This window comes from Ambystoma mexicanum, chromosome 10 (genome assembly GCF_040938575.1).
Source record: "Ambystoma mexicanum isolate Mex_15411 chromosome 10, UKY_AmexF1_1, whole genome shotgun sequence".
NCBI lineage: Eukaryota > Metazoa > Chordata > Amphibia > Caudata > Ambystomatidae > Ambystoma > Ambystoma mexicanum.
Genome location: NC_090932.1, coordinates 850731314 through 850755222, shown reverse-complemented (window position 1 = coordinate 850755222; position 23909 = coordinate 850731314). Strand labels below are relative to the sequence as shown.

General features: G+C 44.3%; 1 protein-coding gene across 11 annotated transcripts in view; it reads left to right on the top strand.

Annotated features, from left to right (window-relative positions):
- MECOM (MDS1 and EVI1 complex locus) overlaps positions 1–23909 on the top strand; it is a 117085-nt gene that overhangs the window by 35362 nt on the left and 57814 nt on the right. For 7 of the 11 annotated variants that reach the window (XM_069618519.1, XM_069618517.1, XM_069618511.1 and 4 more), the window contains exons 3-7: positions 6347–6449; positions 9189–9405; positions 10644–10791; positions 14981–15137; positions 20756–22112. In XM_069618519.1, coding sequence (XP_069474620.1) covers positions 6401–6449; positions 9189–9405; positions 10644–10791; positions 14981–15137; positions 20756–22112 — 1928 coding nt within the window. In that variant the 5' untranslated portion in view covers positions 6347–6400. The remainder of the gene's footprint in view (positions 1–6346; positions 6450–9188; positions 9406–10643; positions 10792–14980; positions 15138–20755; positions 22113–23909) is intronic. The other 4 variants (XM_069618520.1, XM_069618518.1, XM_069618514.1 and 1 more) reach the window with 1 other exon arrangement.

Below are 23909 nucleotides of genomic sequence, written 5' to 3'. Positions count from 1 at the left end.
TTGCAGACCACCAATTACCACCCCTCCCCAACACGCCCCTACAATCATATTTCCAGCACTTCTCCTTTTCATAAACTGTATATGATCTCATGTGTGCAGTTTTGCCTTTGAATCTTGGCATGTCAATTCAGAACGAGCATTTGCTTTAATTGATATTAGATGGCTTGCTGCGCAATCATTTCCAGGCTGGTCTCTGTAGCACAGTCAGTAAGTGTTGTGACTTGTACCTGAAAGGTTGGGGGTTCGAGACAATCCTCCAGCTCCAACTTTCTGAATGTGTAGTGTAAAATAATTACAATTTTAATTACCATAGCGCCCAACCATGCAAACCCCGGATGGGGACAGAGGGTGATTTCTCTGGACTGTCTCGGGAAAAACCGGGACGTCTAGTCACCCCATACCGCTACCGCCCTCCCATTTTTTTTTTATTTTTTTTTTATTGTAGTGCTTATGTTTTCTTTTAAAGAGACTTGTTGCAACCTACCCTATTTGTATTTGTAGGAGCTTACTCAACTTAATGGCGTCTAGGTGTTAGATTCTTACCCTGGAGAACTTCATTTCCCCCCCCCCCACGCTCCTAGGGGGGCTAGCCCCAGAGTTTGAGTCCACTGGATTAGAGTGTATCCGTTCTGTGACAACTACCATTCAAAGCTTCCCAGCCACAGGCGCGTCCACGCGGTGCACCCCTGGGCACCAGCCCGGCACAGATCGGGCAGGGCTGGGTACTGCGTGGGGGCGCAGCGTCCCTCTAACCTCCCGGTTTCCGAGAAGCCGTCACCAACTCCTAATGTGTCGCAATTCAAAAGTCAACAAGCTGCCAGAAAGGAAGTAGCTACTATGTGAAAGCGGCTAGTGCTGCCAAGGCGAGGTGCTTCAAAGTATTGGGGGGGGGGGAGGGGGAGAGGAGGGAGGAGTGGGACGGGAGCGTCAAGTGAGCGGCGGGAATGCAAATCACTCGCTCCGCAATATTGCACATCTCCTGGCAGGCCGTACCCGAGGGCTCGTTAGCATCCCGGCTCCAAGAAGGAAAGTGGGGGGTCATTAAAAGGAGGGGAGGGGAGGGGAGGCACCGGGCCGCCCGAGCGATTCAAGCCGAAAGCTGGCACGTCTGTAGAGCCGCCCGAGCCCTCGTTAGCGCCGAGGATCGAAAGAGGAAAGGGGGGTCATAAAAGGGATGGGAGGGAAAGCAAAGAGAAGCCGTGTACAGACTCCTACGTAATGTTTTTGTATTGGGCAAGCACTCAGCAAATAGTGCGCGCTCTGCAAATTGACAGATGATGTTTCCCGTAGAACTCGGTGTCTTCGCGAAGACAATATTGAGATGAGCTCAGTTTATCTTGCAAGAACACCGTTGGCCTCTGCCAGCTGCAGCATAATGGACAGTTTATGAACGTCAAGTGACGAAGTGATTGTTTTTAAAACAAGCTATAAACTTACTTGAAAGAGGGGTGAGAGAACACGTCCCGGGAAGAATGCCCATAAAAAGTTATTTATAGATATTTAGACCTCTGTTGCAGCGGCAGTTTGCTCATAGAATGCTCAAAGCTTGCGTGTTGGCGCCATCTGCTGGCTAGAAAAGAGTACTACATCAAGGAGAAAGTGTTATTGACACCTATGTTAGGTTTATTTGTTGCTCTTCCTCGTCACCGTCAATAATATCCTAGACCTAGAGTAAGGAATGGGATGGGGAAGACTTGGAGTAATGAAAATTACCCGCAAGTAATCAATCCGTTACTGGTAAGAATCAGGCCTTGAGGGGCACATCTGGACGAATATTGGAAACCCATGAATGACTCGGCTTAAATGCATTCTTTAGTGTTTTGCATTTGTATATGGCTTATAACTTTTTGAATACAAGTGCTTGTTTCTTGAGGTATTGTGTGTGGATGTCGGTGAAATAGGCAGAAAAGCATTGCACGTGATGCTTTGTACAAAATGTAACTATTGATCATTGGTGTGGATGTTTAGGACCTGGGTTCGCCATTGTTCGCACTGCTGTAGAATCTACACACTCTGGACGCTGACTTGAGTCTTCACAACCGACAGGGATATGATTTCGGGACTCAAGTAGGCGCAAGAGATATGCATAATTTAAACAAGAATTGTCTGTTTTCGGTAGGTATACTACTGCTCAGTATAGTTGATTTCGCCCCATCAGGAATTTTGCCCAATAGTGTGTGGGATTTTGAACAATGCAATTACTTTAAATGTAGTTAAACTGACAACTAGCTGATACATTTGGGCCTGTGCGTGTGTGGTAGGAAATGAGCCAGTGTGCAATTGCATTCCATTCGCCCCCAGCCACCCCCCCCACCCTCCCCAAGTCTGGGCGAACACAACGGTCCATAAAATGTGACCATTATGTGATCTCGAATATTACACGCCACACAAAAAACTGATTTTCTTCCAGCCGATTTTGTGAGGCCTTTAATATTCGAAATACATCAATTCCCCTCCCCTGCACTTGAAATCGAGGGGGGGGGGTTTCACCCGCAAACCTTCCTTCAACCTCTGCCCTGCCACAACCCAGCCTCACCTACAAATACTCGCACTCAGACACGCACCTTTTCCCCAGGCCCCCCACCTCACATACAAATACAAAAATCTTCTGCCGGGGCTTAAAATCTCACAGCCACAAGCATTGCTTCAGAGTACTTGCACGACTGAATGTTTAACGTAGGAGCTCTGTGCAGAAACCTCCCAAGCATCACATCCTGTGCACAACGTGTCTCTTGCAATTTACCAACATTTTCCTGTTAGGGTGAGTTTGGTGACGATTGAAGAGAAGAGGGCCCAGCTCGCATTCGTTGCTCGGCAGGGTTTCATGCTGAATCACCGTCAGACCTATTTAAAAAATAAAATTTGCATGGATATTCTTATGTTCCCAAAGTGCTCTTTGCTTTTATGCGCATCGCCAGGCTTGGATTTCTTGAAGAGATGGGTGCTGCCCCGACTGAACTGGGGATCTGCACTGAGGGGCCCCTCGGCCAGCCACAATGGGGAGAATCCGTGTGAAACTGAAGTGAATGGGCCCCATAGTGGACCCTGTTATCACTTCGACCCAAATTTAGTGCTTTGTCAACAGTAAATGTAACCTAATCGAAACAGTTCAAAGCATTGAAACATCTAATGAACCATATAGCTGCCGGCTAACTTAACCAAACACAACAGTCGAAGTCAAGAATTCTCTTCATAGGTTTTTACATAATTTAGACCAATCCGACAAAATAATAGTCAAGGCGTGGAATGGCGCTTTGCATCCATTCGGATATTGGACTTAATCCACGCGATGCATAATAACACAGCCCGTACAAAGGATTGTGGGGTTTCCCCAGTATATCTTCTATAGCCGTACATGATCTTTATCAGGAATCTGCGCTGATTTAGCTACTACCTTAAGAGAAGGTTTTGCAGTATTCACGTGCCATGAGGAAGGCCTTTAAAGTTTGAAACACGTGTTGGCTCTGTTCATGTTTTTGATTTGTTGGATTTGTCTAAATTTCACTTGATCTAAAAACCTTTGAAGGGAACACTCGCCTTGAACTGTTGAGTTTGGTTAAGTTACCCGGCAGCCATATGGTTTATTAGAAGTTTTGAATACTTTCAACTGTTTTGATTTGAGCGCATTGATGTCTCGACAAACCTACATTTCCACTTGTGGTCCAGGGGCGAACACCACACTGCGTCCTAGGCAATTTGCAGCTCATCTACTGACCCATATGCACATCGGTTAGCTCGAACCCTGGTCTAGCCCTTCCCCGCCAAGTGTAGTAAATGGAACTTGCCTAAGAAAAGGACTGGGGTGAAGCGGGACTTGTGCTGAAGGACTTTGAATTATGGGAGCTATGTGGAGGATTGTGGCCCGCCTTTGCAATTGTGCTGTCTTGCGTCAAGTTTTGTGTAGGTTTTTACAGCCTTAGTTTTTGCACGTGTTGTACTGTGCTGTACTATGCACTGTGCTTAAAATGCTGATTGTGACTTCAGTCTTGTGCTAACATGCCACGTCTCCTTGCCCGTGATGCTACACCATCCACTTCTGCGGTGAACATCAACTGGTTGACCACCACAGACTCCCGTCCTGGTCAATCCTAGCATGCATGACCAGCCAGCCTTCCAAGGCCCAATCTACAGCTGTGCTTTGGCACACTCTTCCCCTGGTTGCATTCTTTGTCTTGGGTAACTGGGAAGCAACATTTGCTTCTGTGTGATTGGGGCCACCCCTTTCTCCCCACTGCCCAATGTATTAGCCTTTTGAGTTTGTCAATGCGTGTTTGGTGTAGCACTGTGCACTCCTATCTCATGAAGAGCGGCACACCCAATTGGGGAAATTCATTTTCCATTCATTAAGTAAATACCATGTGCAAAGGACATATTCAATGGTGAATGATATAGATGAAATGCACAATTGCCTCACAAATGCTCCCAGAAGAGTTACTCGCCAAGATCAGGGGCCTGGTTTGCAGAGACTTGGACTTTATTAGCTTTGTTTGCACCATTGCAACATGTGCATTAGTATTAATAGGTCACCTGATTAGCTATAGGGCAACCATTGGCCTGGTCCAAGAATTCATTGAAAGAATACGGATTTGATCTAGGGTAATTTGTGCCTATTTTATTCCGATACTGTTCAATATGGCCCTCGTATTGAGGACCATGGAGTGGCCCATCACTGGCTGCTGTGGCAGAGGACCTTTAGTCACAAAATAGAGCCCTAGCAAGATGCTTTGCCCACCTGGCTGAATCCTCTGTTGGTGACATTGAAGTCGCACTGAGGTCCTGGCACACTTGCATAAGAGTGTGCATGACCATGTCCTAGTCGGGGGGTGGAGTGGAAAATGATAGACCTAACATTCTCACCCCACCGCCCCCCGCATTCCAACACATTTGTTGTACAGACACTGGTGGGAATACACTGTGTGTGAATACGTATGTTTGTTTAGAATTTATTAGGCGCGCCAGACCCGAGCGCATCAGGGTGCGGGAATTAAAGAAGTCATACAGCTTAGTACATGAGTTACAAATTTACATATGCTACAACAGTAACAGGTCAAACGCTAAACTAGTAGGTATTCACACTACACATAGAGAGGCTCAGTAGTAAGTAGCTGCAAGTGGTATTCACACTATACACAAGTAGAATCAGTGGTAATGAGATTACGGCAGTCAGTACAGGACAATATAACATTATTTGCTATTTACAGTTATTTACATGTATTGTCAGCCAATAAAGCCAAACACCCCTATAAATTACTCCTGGCAGCAGCCACGAGCAAGGAGGACCATTATGTGGGTGCTGCTGGAGCATCCATGAAGGTGATCATTACCCAGCATGCAGTTCTTGAGCATTGTTTTGGATTCCTGAGTAGGGCTTGTCAAGATGCAGTGCAAATGACGGATCACCAGATGTTCAAGAGTGCGAGCGGGTCGTTGGAAAACCTGTGGACGTTTGAAACGTAGCCATACCCACATACAATTCGGTAACAAGTTACCGTATGTGAAAGAATGGGCACTTGACCATCGAATTCAGACGTGCGGGGGAACTCTACTCTAAAATTCCATATGATGCGTACAGATCCAAATTGAGAATTTTGTCAGGGTTGTCCTCACAGCTGATTTTAGTTCTGCATCCAACTCGCTACGGTACACAAACCAGCATTACTGCTGATTGTTTCACAAATGATTGTTCAGTGCATTGTAAATTAAATCTGGAAGATCGTTGTACATAACTGTTTAAAGATGAACCGTGTCTGTATTGCAGTGCACCTGAAGAAGGGCACCATGTCTGGTGGGCCGAAACGTATCCTGTGAGACACATTGCAGAAGATGCTTAATCTCCACTACTGCATGCACTTGCCAGCACACATTCAGAAATTCTGTGGGTAGTAACTTGGCATGATGTTTTCACCACCTGCTCTCAGAATCTGACTTAAAATATACTTTGTTTCTTTTGGGGGCAGGGGAAAGCGATTTCCTGCGATCAAGCCGCCTCCTATGTGGCATTCAGCCGGAAATGCATCCCTGTATATGGCCAGATGCGCTCCATTGTTCTCTTCCTAAGAAATGTGTTTCAACCTTTCCGCGCATGTAGCTTGCTTTGGTGCCAAGTCTAGTGTGGGCAGTACATCACCTTAAATGAAGTCAGACTGGTTGCGCGCGTTGCCAATAACCGTCCTCTGTGCACTCCGCTTCCTTGTTCACAGGCTGTACCCTTATGTAAATAACATCTTGGTGAACAATGTCTACCAAACAAAGAAAATGCCTTCTGGTTTCCAATTTATCTCCGCAGGAGCCGTTTTATGTGCCGCGCTGCCTTGACCGTGTGCTCAGAGTTATCCTTTTGTTTCAGATATACTACAAAGTGGTAGCGGATATTGAGCCGGGCGAGGAGCTGCTGCTCTACATGAAGAGTGAACATTTTTCGCATGAAATAATGGCACCAGATATTCACGGTTAGTGACTCCTTGATAGATGCACGCCTGACAATAGAATGTGGCAATATTATTGTTTATGATTAATGAGCAGAGGCCTGCTTGAAAGTCGTGCTTTTGGCCTTTTCAGTGTTGGCGACTGATATTGGGTGAAATTTGGCATTGGTTTTTCCCCGCCACTACAACTAGCGGAGCCTGTATTTGTTCAAATTTTCAATGAAGGTCCAGATTGGCTTCCTTGCATAGACTATGTTACCAGACTGTACCATGCTCCATAGCCAATCTACTGGCTACCAAATGTATGATTACAGACGCATGCATGTCCTTTTCTGGAGACAAAATCCAACCGCGGGAGAACTGTTTGGTGACTCTTAAGTGTGCATGAATTTCCTATTTGGGGAGGATGCGTGAAAAAGCGTCTTGTTCATGGATATCTGCAATTATTTTTTTTTTAAAACTATTCAACAGCTCTTAGAAGCGGCACACAAGTGCACTCATAAAAGCATCATCCCTGTATTCCTTGAACAGATCAGGTCTGTTGCAACTGTTTGCAACCTGAGAGAAAGAAGGTAGATATTGGGGACAAACCATGATCCTCCTTGGAGAAACATGTTCCATGCTCAGTGTCCCCTTACTATCCAGCAAGCCATCTGAATTGTAAGGAACCGCAAACCGGTTGTATGGCTTTTCTCTGAAAAGTTTATTTGCAATCATTTTGTTATAAAGTATTATTTTTCTGTTCAGTCATTTTACTCAAAGTTCGAAATAGTAGAGCATTTGACAGAATTTGCTTTGGATCTGTGTTCTGCCCCGGAGCGGTAGTGCAATTTGATGCCCACCTCCCAGTTGGAGCTTGGGGGAAAACAATGCATTCTTCTAAAAGACCTGGGACAGGGGCAGCAAGGAGAAACGTCTCTGCAAATGGTGGATCTGAATGACGCTACATGAAGGGCTCTTGTTTTAAGAATAGCTAGTGAAAGGGAAGGACTAGATTTTGATGACCATCGCTTTAGACTTCACGTTCTATGATTGTAAACTTGTGTAGGTTTGGCTGTTCTTTGTCAACCGTTGTCCTGCATTCCGTAATGGATGCTCAACATTTAATGTTGTGTGTCTCTTGCATTGCAAGCAAACCGCAGCATGAGATGCTGGAAGTCCATGAACCATGAGACAGTGGAGATCCCTAATGCCATACCCCCCCCAGCTCCCGGCATCCGTGATCGGCAAACTGCCCCGACTCTGCTGTAGGCTGCTAAAAGATTGCACACGCCCAGCAAGATTCACAGCATCTGTAAATGTGCAGGTCCCCAAGGCTGTGGCTGGAAGTGCATGTTCACTGCAATGTTCCATTGTGGTACTGTGTCTGAATCTTCTTCTGCTGCTGACCTGGCCTCATGGTCCTTTGTCCTGCAAGAGTAAGTTTGGGCTTGTGTGTAGACCAGTGCCTTAAGAAAAGCCAAATCCCAATGCCATGGGTTAACCATCCATCTTTTTTATTGGATTTAGAAATCCTTGTATGAACTCACTAAACAACTACACATCCAGTTATTAATTGAGTTGCGATGTCTTCAGAAATGTCACTGAGGTCATCCAACAAGACTCCCTATGACTTCTCTGGGGCTTGCATGCACCCGTGGACTCGTAATCGTGGTTTTAGGAACGTCTATGAACAGTGGTCAATGTGGGTAGCAATAGTTAATGTGCTGTATACCACTAGGCCTTGTAAGTGCGGAGGATATTACCAGTATAGCAGGCCTGCATAGTGTGGGAAGGGAGTAGGGAAACTAATAGGAGGTGTAGAATGTTGCCTTCTCCTCTGCATGCAATGGGAAAGGTGCAGCGTATAGCATGGTGTCATTAAGGAAACTGCATGCCTCTGCAGGTGAGTGGCTGCAGTGAGGGGTTACAGTCAAGGGAATGGTTTCCAGGCAGTGACTGCTCAGCACTATACGCATGATACCACAGGCCTATTTATGACAAAAGGAGACACGCTGGTTGTGGTCGGTGACTTGTGTGTTTTTTCAAAGAATTCAGAGGAACCTACCACCTTTTTATTGAAGCTGGTAGCCAAAACTAATGCAAGAGTATTTGATAAAGAATTTGATGGATGAGGAAAAGAACACTAGCACCTTTTTGTGAGGCAGGGCGGGGGGGGGGGTTAAGTGTGTTTGAAAGCATAGGGGCCATTCCTAAGCCCAATGTTTAGTTATTCAGGGCCTGGTTCACAGAAGTGTTTTTAAATTGGCACAATCCCATAGGAAAACGCTCTGTCAATCAGGTCCTTAATGTTGCATTTCTGTGGATCTGTAAGCATCACATTGAGAAGTGCAGTACACAACCTTAAATGGACTGATTCATCCATGAATTGAGATAATGTGATTGATGCAACAGACGACAATAAGAATGTATAGAAGCAAAAGCACCTGTTACATATTTTCTCAGTGGTCTAGATCTAGAGTGGTGGTTTACAAAGCTATAATGCGCTATGTTCACGGTATGGTTCCGAGCACGAATGAGCCGTAGGATGACTTTGCAGTAGCAAATATCAGTCATGGGTTTGCAGATCTGCACCCAAAGTCCTGCCAGTGAGCTCTTGTCCATAGCAGGCAGTGCTCATGCACAGAGCAGGATGGAATGAGGCTTCAGTGAGGATTCTCCAGGCGTGATGAGGCTCTGCGGCAATGCTGAGAAGCCATGAGTTGATCAACCTCAACCTCAAGTCCAATGTCTTAAACCACCTCCAATACATTTTTCTTGCAGAAGAGCGGCAGTATCGGTGTGTGGAGTGCGATGAGCTCTTCGAGTCGAAAGCTGAACTGGTGGACCATCAAAAGTTCTCCTGCATGATGCCCCACTCTGCGTTCTCTATGGGTGACGAGAGCTTCGAGGACAAGTTGGACGATGAAAGCGACCTCCTCGACATGCACGATGCCCAAGAGTGCAAGGAATGTGACCAAGTTTTTCCAGATTTGGAAAGGTTGGACTGGGCCTCCAAGATTGTTTGCATGCCCCGATCGTTTTGCAATTAAGAAATGTTATGCCCACGAACCTATATTGTCTGCATTTCTACCTTATTTTCTGCTGTACACACCACTTATAGAAAAAAAGTTTTAAAAAAATGTTTACTGAAAATATTGAGCAACATTATAATTTAAACATGGCCATTCAAGAGCAATGGGCCAATGGAGGTCTTTCATTTCCCCCTCATTTATGTTGGCTTAACAATGTGGATTCAAGGCTTGTCGTTTAGACACTTGATATTTTTAAGCAGTATTTTATTCCATTTTAAATTAGATGATTCTATGAAAACTAGGAGGACATTTTCAGGAATTCAATTCAAGGTTCTTCCTAGTAATTTAAAAATAAATACGTATTTTACACTTATTTGTAAAAAGACGTATAACAAAAACAGAGGTAGTACTTAAGTATGCGATTATAGGAAAATCTAAGGGTGCAAATGTAATGACTAGTCCAGCTATCAAATCCTATTACAGTTGCTTGACTTGACCATCTCTGAGCATCGGCCGCTGGTTCTCTGAGATGGTGGAAAGTACAAAATTGCTGGTCCTGTGCATCAACTGACCCCTTACATATTCGTTTCGATGTCTGATCATTTTTCATCCTCTGTTTCCTTTGCGGTTCATATTTTGTTATTGTATGCACTTTTGAGCATTAAATGGAATGATGAAAAGCAGGCACTAAGTCTATAGTCCCTTTCCAGGTGTCCAAATTAAACAAAGTTTCATAGGTCCTATTTAAAAGTAATAAGAGGACCTCTATATTTAGAAAGGAAATCCAAATTGGCAAGTAAGGGATGAGATTTGGTGTCTCTTCATTGTGATCTCTTTTGTATGTGTGTAGGAAAATTACCCGTGAAAGAAAATGCGTCTTATCTTGCAAAAACGACATTTTAGGGCCTGATTATCCAATGAATTAAAATTTGTGGTACTTGATTTACATCTTTCAAGTTCATTGTTTTCTCGATACGATGATTTATCCATTGGATGTTTCTTAGCCACCTGCCTTCTTCCTTTGCTCTTCCTTTATACATTGGTTTACGTTTCCTCCGCTTTCTAGGACTAGCACTGGATCTTGAAATTCTTATATGATGACTGTGCCACTCACCGTCGGATGTCTTCTGAATGATAATTGAATTTTAAGAATTGATTGTACCAAGTGTTCTGTCCTAACCAAGTGCACCATTCTCATTCGCAGCCTGGAGAAGCACATGCTGTCGCACACCGAAGAAAGGGAGTACAAGTGTGACCAGTGCCCTAAAGCTTTCAACTGGAAGTCCAACCTGATACGCCACCAAATGTCCCACGACAGCGGAAAGCACTATGAATGTGAAAACTGTGCAAAGGTAAAGTGAATTTACCAACTATGCCTGTAAAAGAAACTTATCCTGTTGGGTGATCTATTTGAGGATTAAGACGTTCCCAAAGTGGGAAGCCATGCTTGAAATTACCTTCAAGTCCTCGACAATGTGGAGTGAGACATTCCTTCTGTCAAGTAAAAAATGTGGTAGATCCAAAAGCAGGCTTTGGTAATGTCGGTCTGCTTGTCCCGGGCTGCTTGTCCCATTGACGGAACATGCAGAATTGCTTTATAGCGCAGGAGAGGGGACAGGACCAAAGTGTCCTTAAATTTACAGGCAACATATACACTTAAATAAAAGCAAAGGTAACATTGCATGTAGAGTAGTTTCCAGGCACTACCTCAGAGCTGGAAATGAACTAATATGATGGGCCTGCTGGAGCTTTTACAGACCATAGGTTTCCACAGCGGCTAACGGTGAATGACTGAGGAACTGAGGAGTCACTGGACACTGGCAGACTGATCAGGTGTTCTGTAAAGTTTATTATAGATCACACACAGTTTTCATCATGGTTCTACTTTACGGTTCTTTTTCTTACTCTAAGTTAAAAAAAGGCCTCTCCAGAAAGGGATAGTGTAACTCATGATTAACCTCCAGTGGTAAAATATGCTCTGAATGGTTACTGCTGGCTGTGAAGCTAACTCCAGTGCAAATGCATTACCATTAGTGGTCATTTTTCTTTGGCTATCCATCTACTAGAACAAACAATACTGCAATCATGGAAATTATGAACCATGATAAGGTTACTTATGAGCTGGCCTTAAACATTAGCAGCAGGTGGGGGCATGTGCCAATCGGGAAGCTTGGAAGGCAGGCTATAGCTCATGGTATTGTCTGTGTTCCAAGTCTCCTCGGAAGTGGGAGGCTGCCAACTTTCCTGTGAGGAAGGTAACCCCTTGGTGCCGTGCCCCCCTCCCCACCATTTCCACCTTCCCACCCCCTCGCCACTCCAACCGCAGCTCAACACCTGCGGCTGCCTTGTACCATGCTAGTGCTACAACACTTGTAATTCTGGTCCTTCCCCTCACAGCATTGGCCAGCATGGAAAGAAAGAAGGGACTACATGTAGTTCCATTCTCCCTGTGACCACTTTAGGCCATTTTGGTTGGGATTTTATTTTACATTGAGAAACTAAAACCTTGCCATTTCTCAATTTACAGAAAACGCTATCACCCTGTAAATGATGCAATAGACTCCTCTGTCGGGGGGCATTGCCTGTCTGGTAATGGTGCCGAGGACCATGCTAAGGCCCCCACTTCACTTGGGTCTGTAACGCTGGCCCGGGCCATTACCCGACCAGTTATGAACCTCACATTGGGGTTTATTGGTTAAGTAATGCCCAGAATCGGCAGCTAAAGCTCAAAGAATCTATCATATATCTATAGCGCACATCCGGGTATGGAGTGTGGAGTGTTGTGCTTCAGACAATCCATGCCTGCCCCTGAAGTTTGCCTCTTTCATGGGCAGCCATATAGCTTGACGCCTGTATCACATTTCAACCATGGTGCTATATATTTAATTATTGTAAAATGTATTGCACCAGCTGCATGTTACCACCGGCTATCATTTGCATCCAGAGATATTTACTACTGGTCCTAATTCCATACTGACATCAGTAAGTTTCTGCCCTTTGGAACCATAGTCTGTATAGAAGCATTACTAAATGTCCATAGGATGATTATTTCTCCCTTGTGGAACCATAGGCTGGATAGAAGCATTACTAAATGTCTATAGGATGATCATTTCTGCCCTGTGGAACCATAGTCTGGATAGAAACATTACTAAATGTCCATAGGATGATCATTTCTGCCCTGTGGAACATAGGCTGGATAGACGCATTACTAAATGTCCATAGGATTATTATGTCTGCCCTGTGGAACATAGGCTGGATAGACGCATTACTAAATGTCCATAGGATGATCATTTCTGCCCTGTGGAACATAGGCTGGATAGACGCATTACTAAATGTCCATAGGATTATTATGTCTGCCCTGTGGAACCATAGTCTGGATAGAACGGTGTTCGATGCACTGAGTAGACTGTACGCTAGTGATAATCATACCCCCTTCTGCTGCTTGCTCCGACAGTCCAGAAACAATCATATAGATGTACATAATCGAACCTACTAGAACATGGTTTCTTTGCGCAGAACGATAACTTATGGGTTAAGGCCATTCTCTTGATGTTGCCTGCCCTACAGTACGTTTCATTCCTCGTTCAATCCTTCTGGAACCTAATTTCAAGCGTAACTTTTTGTAAGCACGTGAGCAGGGCCTCGCATCTGTATGTCCCGTGCCTCCCACAAATGTTTAGACTTCGCTGTAAAAAAAAAAAACCTGTATGTTCCAATATCTTGGATCAAGCTTTTCATGTGGCTACTATATTGTCTTTAAGACATGCCCTGGCATCATAACCTGCTCTAATTTGGTTGTTTTCCATATATAGCCAGTGCCAACCCAGACCATTGTGTGTGTGTCCTACTTGGCTTTTGTAGCTTGCCAGTTTGATCCAATGCTTCCTTTGAAGTAACAAGGAGACTGCAGATACGGTACAGTGCGTTAACTGACGTCCCCTTGGTCTTGTATAACCAGCTTTCACAAATGCTTCTTGTTGGAACAAGTGGGATATTGAGTTTTTTTTGCAAATCCTGTTTTTATGTTTTACAAGAATGGTATACTGAGGTGTTCGAAATCTCGTAGTGCACCAAATGTGACATGTTCTTATTTGGAAGTTGAGAAATTGAAAATGGATATGATCGAATTCATTATCCTATTATGACCGGCCATAATTGTTGCAGTTGTAAAATAATAGAACTGTTAGTTAAACATGAGACATGCATTAAACTTGTCTACATAGAATTTTAATGCTGTATCCATGTTTGAATATCTGTTACCATCGTTTTCGATATTGACTATTGTCATTAATTGAACAGATCGACCCTTGGTGATCAATTCTATCTCGCTGGTGTTGGAGTAAATAGTGTGGGTGGCAATTTATCCTGGTGTACTGGGCTTTTATTTATGTACGTTTTCTGGTTCCAACTGGATTATCCTGCTCCATGTGGTCATTGCTTCTGGGTTCTTTGGATGGCGGTCACCGTTCATGTTTTGGGTGGATTTACTTTGCAGAGGTCTGCATCTGTTTGGTGGTCTTATGGGGTTGTTTGCCAAAGGAAGTTTGCATCTTTATTGACCAGTGTCCCAGTGTCTAGGTCTGTATGTGACCTGTGACAGGTGGTTGTATGAACATCTTTGGTGGTGGGTGGTGGGGGGAGCAGAGGTTCACCTATTCTGAACATTTCCTTAGTTATACATTTAAAGTAAATGGCACAATGACCCCGGCACTAAATAATTATGCTGAGTGGTAAACAAGCTACATCGGTGGTGCTTGTGCCACTTTTTTTTTCATGTGTTTCTATTTTAAAATACTTGAAATAAGCCAAAGATCTTGTGCTGATATGTGTTGTGGTTGTTATGCTTTTGCGTTGTGCAGCAAACCAACTGCAAACATTTTCATTCCAGACGAGCACATTATTGAGTTTATACTTTCCCCATTTAGAGCCTGATCAATGTTTTTTTATTGCTGCAGCTGTTGGGAAAACCAATCCACATTTTGCAGTGTTTGTGCATTCGGATAACCAGGATTACTATGGCTGGGCAAATTATTCATCATTTGAGGGCACGCCACGTGGAGGGTGTACATTCTGCAAATGCGCAGCAGCTCTGTACGATGGAATGAGATCATCTATTTCACTGAAGTCTCTTGTGGCCACAATTTGCTTTCCCTTTCTACAGAATAGTTTTCTTGCTTGTAAAATTGAGGCTAATTTGCACAGCAGGATGAAGTGATCTTATTCTCAATTTTTGCTTGAATCTCATTTGGCAGCAAAAGAATCTGTACCCCGACTTCACACAAATGGGTCCTTCAAACCTCTGCTGTGTACTTACAGGAGGTTTCTAGTTAAGCACCCTGATTAAAGCATGCACACGTTAGACGTTATGTCAAATGTTCCAGCCGATCAACTGCAAACATGGTGCCTACACGATAACCCACAAATGGAAAAATCTCCTGTTGTAATGCAGGCTTAGCATCTATTCTATTTCGGCTTTACGATAATTGATTTCCTGAATGTTATCAAGCTGTTTGGTTTGACTAATCGGTACTCATCTCCTAGCAGGTTTTTACGGACCCCAGCAACCTACAGAGGCATATTCGCTCTCAGCATGTTGGTGCGCGAGCGCATGCCTGTCCAGAGTGTGGCAAGACATTTGCCACTTCATCGGGCCTCAAGCAGCATAAGCACATTCACAGCAGCGTCAAGCCCTTCATATGTAAGTACTACTTTTCTTTTTTCCAAAACATGATTTGTAACCTTAAACCCATAGTTATATGGTACAGAAACCTGGTCTGTCCAACTCCTCCAGTGTCCTCCTCAAGCTCTGAGGGTCCAGAGAAATGAGGCAAAATAGTGTTTGCGTGGTGATCTCCAGCACTTTGAGTTAGGGGGAGACACAGGACATACTTCAGTCGCCTCTAGGTGGGGGGAAAGAGCTTCCTGGTCATGGCCACTAAACTTTGGAAGAATCTCCCACCAGTCCTCGGAAAAGAACCTGCCTACTAGACCTTCTGCAAACATCTAAAGACCTGGCTCTTCAACAAACACAGCTCCTTCTAAGACTCAACATTCATCCTGATGCATTTCCCAACCCCTCTTTTCTCACCCGCCCCCTTCTTTTTCTTCAATGTAAAACGCCTAGATACCCGAGGGTTTTGTGCGCTGAAATAGATGAAAACATGAATCAAATAAATAAATAAATAAATACTGACCCCATATCCCAATTAGAACGTTTATAGTCGCTTTGTGGGAAAATATGGCCACATTAGTGCACATGCACCCCCTAAGGGCAATGAAAGAGTTAAAGGACATCTACTAACAGATGCACATGTTTAAGTCAAATACGATTGACAATGCCTTACTCATCCAGCACTTAAATAATATGCATTGTCTTTTTTTTTTTGGACGGTTTCTTATAAACCAAAAATCCCTCAATGGTTAGAAAGACACAGCATTGAAGCCCTATTCTTGCCATGCCCAGGGTTCAATGTTTAAATCTCGAATAGGGATAGTTGCTTCTTAATTCCTAGTATGTTGGTCATTCATGAGTGTATTCACATCACATGAAATGATTGGAATTTTTTAATCTAAACTTTCATGTCATTGTTTTTTTTTTTTTTAAAACTCACAGGGTGAACCTTGGCGCCTTAGCTCTAACTTTTCTTGTTCAATGGGATGTTAACTCATCTTCATCCATAAACTCGCCAAACCCCTCTACCCAATAAAACTGTTCCCGCCTGCCTCTCCCTCTCTTCCCAGTTCTTGATCAGAATACCGGTTTATTATAAAATGTGACTTTCTTTTGTTTTATGAATTAGAACACCCTAGCAGGTGTTTTGCAATCTTGATTGGTCACTCTGCAGGCTATACGAACTTGTATAGCCCGCAGATTGATTACAGCCCGCAAATCGGGTTGTAATTACTTAACGTTTTTCCGACGGAGCTGCTGGCACATGTGTATGTGAGCACTTTCACATACATTAAAGCTGCTTGCTTTGATGTATGTGGAAGTGTTCATATACAGCACACTGGTGTATATGAACACTTTCACATCAAAGCAAGAAATCCCTACATGCATAAAACATGCCACCTGGTGATTTCACAGGTACCCTGATTGGCCATTCAAATGGTCCTGCGTGGAAGTGTCTTGCCCCTGGTTCTAACGACCATGATTTCAAATCCCGGCTTCCCACCAGTTTAAAGTCTGAACACACCAGACCAATTAAAAGCTTTAAGTCGATTTTTCCAGCTCTCGGACCTACCAAGATATTTATTTTTTGCCAGATCCGGGGAAATCTGCCCCACAGTCCAGCACTGCTTCAGCGATAATCAAGTATGAGTGCGAATGCTCTCACTCTAAAAAAAGCACTGTTCTCCTGTCACTCAATAGCTGCTAGTAAGCAAATGCACACACCGGTTTGCTTTTGGAACGTGTTTTTGATTTTTTTTATGGTAAAAACAAGTATTTTTTTTTTTTTTTGCAGTAGCTCACTATTTTATTCCTTTTTGTTTTTTTTTCTTTTTTCTTTTTACGGAGCCTCGATGCTTTTAAAATTAAATTAAGTATGAAGCGGTCTCTGCTAATCTTTTTGAAATAACGTGGGTAATCTAAGCAACCAGCTCCCATCTTAAATGCGGGAACAATGGGGCATCCTTTAGCGGTTTAAAATGGTTTGTACTAACGTGGAAGGATGGACAGGAAACCGTGCAGCAATTACAACTAATAGCCATATAATTGCACAGCTGAAGAATTGAGAGTGCACGTGTTGACTGTAGTTTATTTTTTTCTTGTTTTTTCTATGTAGAGTTTGTATCGGTTTCCCAACAAAAGCCCACACACAATGTTTCAACCCACTGGCCGGTTTCTGGCAACTGTCTCTGGTTACTGCGCGCTGCGCGCTGCCCAAGCTTGAGCGAAAACTTAGCAACAGAAAGGTAATCGCTCACTGCCTCCCCAGATAGGTCAGGCTTTCTGTAAAATGGAAACCACATGGTGTGGGCTAGGCTACTACGCACGTTCAAAATGGAGCCTAATCGGTTTAATGAGTCAGAAATATGCAGGCCTAACTACCGACTGCCTGGCCGACTCCCAGGACATTACAACACAGAAGGCCCTCCGTGCCCCGGCGCACTATGCACCTGGGGCATTTTAGACCATCCGTGCGGGCCACGGGACGGAAGTGGATGCTGGGGGCCTTGCAGCGAGATGGAAAGCCAATGTGGTGCATGTGCTTGGGTTCCCGCGAATGATGCTGCAGATAAGCTTCATGACGTTAGCCATGAAGATGTCACTTAATGTCCGAAAGTTGCTAAATGGTGTGCGCAGTGGAATAAATGCTCCCCTAGTTGGCGGTAATCTGTTCCTGTTCCGCTGTGATGCAGGCCCGTCAGCGGTAAGGCGGGCCCTTTGGCTGTAATCAATTACTACCCACTGTAATGGATCACAAATAAATTGCATTTGTGGATATGAACCGCGTACAAGTATGTTTAACATAATCCGACCATTCTTCCAAGAATGCATTTCTTTTATACTTGAGCCATCGGTGAGCAGCAGATTTCTCTTACTGTGGTGTCATCGATGACGTTTCAGCTGCAATATGTACATTCATGATTTTAGTGTCAATCTTGTCAGACAGCGGTAGCCGATGACCACAGAACAATACCTGACGGTCACAATGGATGGTCGAGACCAGCCGTCAATCGCTCTTTCCACTCTTTCCGTATTTTATTCCTTCTCCAGAATCTTGCGTATGGTCTTCTGTTTCACCACAAGCATTTTACATACTAGATTTTTGCAGTTTAATCATTTAATTACATGCTTGTAGTGCGCCGCTGATTGTGATGGCGTGGTCGCGCAACTGAAACTTGAAAAACAATTTCCACGATCAAACCTTCATTGTTTCTCATAAGAGCAGCGCTGGCCAATAGGCCGGCTCTCGCCAGATCAGAGATCCGGCACCAGATATGAAGCTAGATCTTGGATCCGCACATAATAGCCTATCAGGGCTTTTGAAAAAAGGAAAAGGGGAAAAAAAGAGAAAAAACTATGCGCTTTCCGCACTATGGTAGGGAATTGGGGGTGGAGTCGCACTCAGCACATTGGCGCCATGAGTGCTCTTCTGGCTCCGCCCCCTACCTATATCACAGGAAGCAGGAGCCAAAGCAGACCCTTGGCAAACCTGGGGGCTCGCCTCTGTGGCCTAATATCTGTGGGAGCGCTGTGTGCACAGTGTGCTCGCACAGAGCAGAGTACATCACTGAGGTGTGCACCCAGGTTCGCCGAGGGTCAAAGACCCTGTGACTGAGCAGAAAGCAGAATCCATTTGGAAAACGCAATGATCACCGAGCCTTCAGCTTCGCGGTCACCGTGATCGTTCCCTTCCACAAATAAATTCTGCTATTTGTAGTTTGGGATGTCACATTTTGACACGGATAGTGCTGGCTTGAAAAGTATACAAACCATAGGAAGGTACACTTACTATGGTTTGTGTACTTTTCAAGCAATGAAAGAAATTGGGCCATTTAAAAAATATTTGTCACATTTCCTTTGATTGGAGTTCAACTGGCAGCTCCACCCCTTCCCAAATCTGCCTCCTCGCAGCTCCGCCCCCCTCCTCCAAACGTTGCCACGACACCGGCCATTGTGGGGTCGTCCTCCCATTTCCACCACTGCATAAGAGTACATCTTTTAAGAAAGATACAATAGAAAATGTAAATGAAACCGAAGTATGCAGGGGCACCTAAAAGCTTCACAGTGAAACACCAATGAGTTTGACCAGATTGTTTGTGTAGTAAAACTGTATATACATCTTTTGTAAGGAGCTGAATACCGGAGACCAGTCTCTTTGCACGGGACCGGGATTCGAACCCGTGGTCCTCTGCATTTGTCTTGCTTCCAAGAGAAATGTGTTGCCCTTCAATCGATCCTCCTGGCCCATATTAAGCGTTTAATAGCATGAACTCGATTTGACCCTATTCTTGTAGGTTGCCAAGTATTCTTAATGGAGTGCCTTTCATAATATTTTCTCGCAGGTGCTTATTATGACATTGGTATTACTGTTATATTTTGCACACGTAATGTGTTCTTATTGAAAATTTGAATAAAGTGGTACCAAATTCTCGCATTAGTATCCCACTCAATGCGGTGTCTGTTTTCATGACAAGTGGTCTTGCCATTTAATGGCATTGTGCATTTGTTTGCAGTTCTTGTGTTCTTATAACGTTGGCAACCATCTTGGCTTTGATATTTCTCTTTGAGTTTCTATATTTCACAGGCTTTCATTGCTAACTACAAGACAATAGATTTTCCTAGAGGACGCGTGTGGTAAATAAACAAAGCCATTTGTTTAGGTCGTGTTGCTCTCTGGAAAGTGTTGTGTTGTAGGATGGGACAGCACACCGGTGGTGGGGCTTCCCAAGGACAGGGTTTCCCAGTGCAGGAAGGTTCGCCGAAGCACTGGTGTGAGTGGAAGTCGAAGGACGCGATTGCGGTTCATGGGAACCAGCGTTGCAGGATGGGATACATTCAATACGGCTTCCTTCGCCGGCTTAAAATAGAGCCATTGTACCATTTTTTTTTTTTTTTTTGCCAGTTCTTCAGAAATCATGAAAAAACAGCGTGGAATATGTACGAGTGCACAATGTGTATTGTTCAGCGTCTTTCATGTGTGGGTTTAGTTGAAATGCAGTTTCGGTAAAGCAGAAGTATTTATTTATTTATTGTAGACTTGAGAGGCTCGATGGACACTTGGTCAGCATAAAGCGGGGGCATGGGGCAATCTTGTGAATGCTGGCTTCTCCCGCTTGCCCAAAAATCACCATCTCCATGAATGACGGGGCATTCACTTTTGATCATGCACTTTGTAAAAAGTGAATTAAGTACAACTTGTGCAGCGATTGACCCTTATCATTTTTAAATGTTGAATTGCATGGGTTTGGCTGCTTTGTACATGTTTTATGGACTTTGAAGTAAACCTATGATGATAAATAAAAGTCCATGGACTTGGTTTTGGTTGTTGCTTATGCTTTGTGCCATTTGCCACCTATTGTCATTTTTTTAGTGATAAGTGAACTCTGTTTTGCATTGGGGCATCTAAGGCTTAAATAAAATGGCCGCCTCAACATTTTGTTGCAGACCTGAATAAGTGGCCTGCTACAGGTGTTTAGCTTTCTGACTGAGCGGCAGGCGTGACGTTGGATTGAATACGCTAGTTACCATGATGGCTAATGCGCGTGTCCGAGTTTAACCTGAATTTGCTGTTGCCACTGTTTCACTTGATCGTGTTTCAAAGAGACCATCCTGATTTCTTTTTTTCTTCTTTTGTTCTTGCACAGGTGAGGTCTGCCATAAGTCGTACACGCAGTTCTCAAACCTTTGTCGTCATAAGCGCATGCATGCTGATTGCAGAACTCAGATCAAGTGCAAAGACTGTGGACAAATGTTCAGCACCACGTCCTCCCTAAACAAGCACCGGAGATTCTGTGAAGGCAAGAACCATTTTGCAGCCGGGGGACTCTTTGGACAAGGCATCTCGCTTCATGGCACAGGGGCTCTGGATAAGTCCTCGATGGTTAATATGAATCATGCAAATATGGGGCTGGCAGACTATTTTGGTGCCAACAGGCATTCTGCCGGTCTTACCTTTCCAACGGCCCCGGGTTTTTCCTTCAGCTTTCCTGGTCTTTTCCCATCCAGTTTGTACCATCGGCCACCGTTGATATCTACTAGCTCTCCCATCAAAGGGTTGTCGAGTACGGAACACTCCAGCAAAAGCCAGGCCCACCTCATGACCCGCCCCCAGATCCTCCCAGCTTCTCAAGATGCTTTGAAGGCACTAAGTAGTAGGGCATCTCCAGGTGAAGGCAAGCCTGTGGAGACGCCGCAGGAAAGGTTGTCTGAAGACCGACCTCATGAAAAAAACAGTGAACTATCGGAGAGCAGTGACATTGACGATGTAAGTACACCCAGCGGCAGTGACCTGGAGACTACATCTGGCTCAGATCTGGAAAGTGACGTTGAAAGTGAAAAGGAGAGATTTAAGGATAATGGTAAGATGTTGAATGATAAACTGAGTCCTCTGCAGCACTTGGCGTCGTTAAATAATAGGAAGGAATTTAACAATCACTCATCGTTCTCGCCATCTCTAGAGGAACAAACTGCAGTGTCGGGGGCCGTGAACGATTCCATAAAAGCTATTGCTTCAATAGCAGAAAAGTACTTTGGCTCGACAGGACTCGTGGGTCTACAAGACAAGAAAGTCGGTGCTCTCCCCTACCCTTCCATGTTTCCTCTTCCCTTTTTCCCCGCATTCTCTCAGTCAATGTACCCATTTCCTGAACGAGACTTGAGGCCGCTCCCCGTGAAAATGGAGCCCCAATCGCCAGGTGAAGAAAATAAAATCAAGAAGGTGCACTCTGACTCACCGTTTGACCTCACAACAAAACGGAAAGAGGAAAAGACTGTCTCTCCTGTGACCTCAAAGCCAAGCACTCCCCCAGCCTCGAATCAGGAGCAGCCTTTGGACCTGAGCATGGGCAGCAGAAGTAGGGCCAGTGAAGTGAAACCGCTAGAACCCCGGAGAAACCATGTGTATGGTGATAAGAAAGGGGGCGACCTTGAACAGAGAAAAGTGTCTGATGCATCGTTGCAGCATGCCAGGCCTACTCCTTTCTTCATGGACCCTATTTACAGGTAATTTTCGTACTTGCGGGGTACCCTTCATTTGTCATTGGTGTATGGTAATCCCTGTATTTTTCAAAGGCCCCGTTACCTTGCATTTGCTTATTGATTTTCATGTATCGATCTAGTGTCTCACAGGGAACCTTGCCACCACTTTGCACTGGGCAATCATGTGTACATTGGCAGATAGGCTTGGTGGAATTTGAGAGGGGTATAATTGCTAAGAAAGGGCAAGATGCCCGTCATCTAGGTAGAGGTCTTACTTCTGCATAGTTGATAAGCAAACAGGTGGTGGGAGAGGCAGTGTATATGCATCTGGTGGAAAGCAGGTGGTCCAGGCCGGATCATATGTGAGTCTGAACCCTCACTGATGATTGACACTTTCATCCCATGTTAAGGCTCATTGCTTGATTGACTCTGCGTTTGAGCATGTTGGTTTGCAAAGGTTTTCTGAAAAGCCTGTATTTTCGTTCTGCTCTCAATGATGAACCTAAAGCAACCCAACATCTAAGAACCCTTGCCTACAATGAACACGCGTTCTAGGAGTTCGTAACGAGGGACACACCTCAGAGAACATCTGGAGGCCATTCTCCATGAGGTTTGTGAAAGGGGGAAAAGACAAGGTTTAGAATGCTCAGCTCCACATGTGTTTGCCTTTTGGTTGTAAGTCATGATTTAACCATCATATTTTGTTGCTCTTGGTTGATGGTTTGCTTTGGGAGGCTGGCCATTGCAGGTTCCAGGCACGCCATGGTCGGGCGTCTCATGAGCCAGAGTCACTGGTCGGGTTTCACAAGTGGTTGGATTGTTCCGACTGTACATAGTTGAGACATTGCCACTCTTGAAAAGTATGTTTATTGGTGGGTGATGTGTCAAAATAGTAACTATATTTTTAGGCCATTTGTTGGGGTTGATTTCACAGGGTTCAGGGTCAACCAAATGGAGCCCTTTTCCTTTGGTCAGCAGTTATCGGTACATAAATATTTACTTTTTCAGTGTCAGGATCCTGTGTAGATTTCCCTTTGTCTGGCAGTAGATCTGATCCCGGCAGTTTTTCATGTTGGCCTCTTTCCCAGTTTCAGCTTGAAAGCAAAGATCCATGTGAACCACATTTAGATGCAGATGATGATCCTCCATGATCTGTACCATCACTCATGTATGTGTGTTAAGTAGCAGCGCTGGGGAGCATCTCTCAGGGCTTTGCATGATCTGTTGCGCTGTGGGGATCAGTTGATCCAATTCTGATTGGTTGATAGCGGTGTTTCTGTTATGTTATTGGATCCAGTCCAGGGCAGTATTGGAGGTGCCCATTCACCCTCAAGCAAAATGCTCTCATTTTTCATGTGCGTGCTTAAATAATGGTTTGAATATCAGTGTGGCGGCCGTCATCTGCTCTGATGTTTGCAAGTGTGGCATATGGTCCAAGCTTTTCATAGCTCTAAGGCCTCTGTTGTAACATTGCAGTAGATTTTAGTTTTGCACTCCTTCCTTATGTTGACCATATATTTATTGTGTAGGATGTTGTCAAGACTGAGCATTGGCAAACATTCCTTGAGGCTGCATACCTTCACCTGAAAGAGTTGCATGTTGGCACAATGATTCTCGGTCTGTTCGTGCTTTGAAAAATTTGCTTGAGTAAAATCAATCCATGACATTAATATAATCAATTATTATGCTATATGTTCATCTTGTTTCCATCTCATCAATAAGTGATTGTATTTTTTCATATGTCGCTGCCTAGGCTATATGTCAATTACACTTTTTAGAACGTGCACTCCATGTGAACAAAGAACTCGATTTGTGTATGTG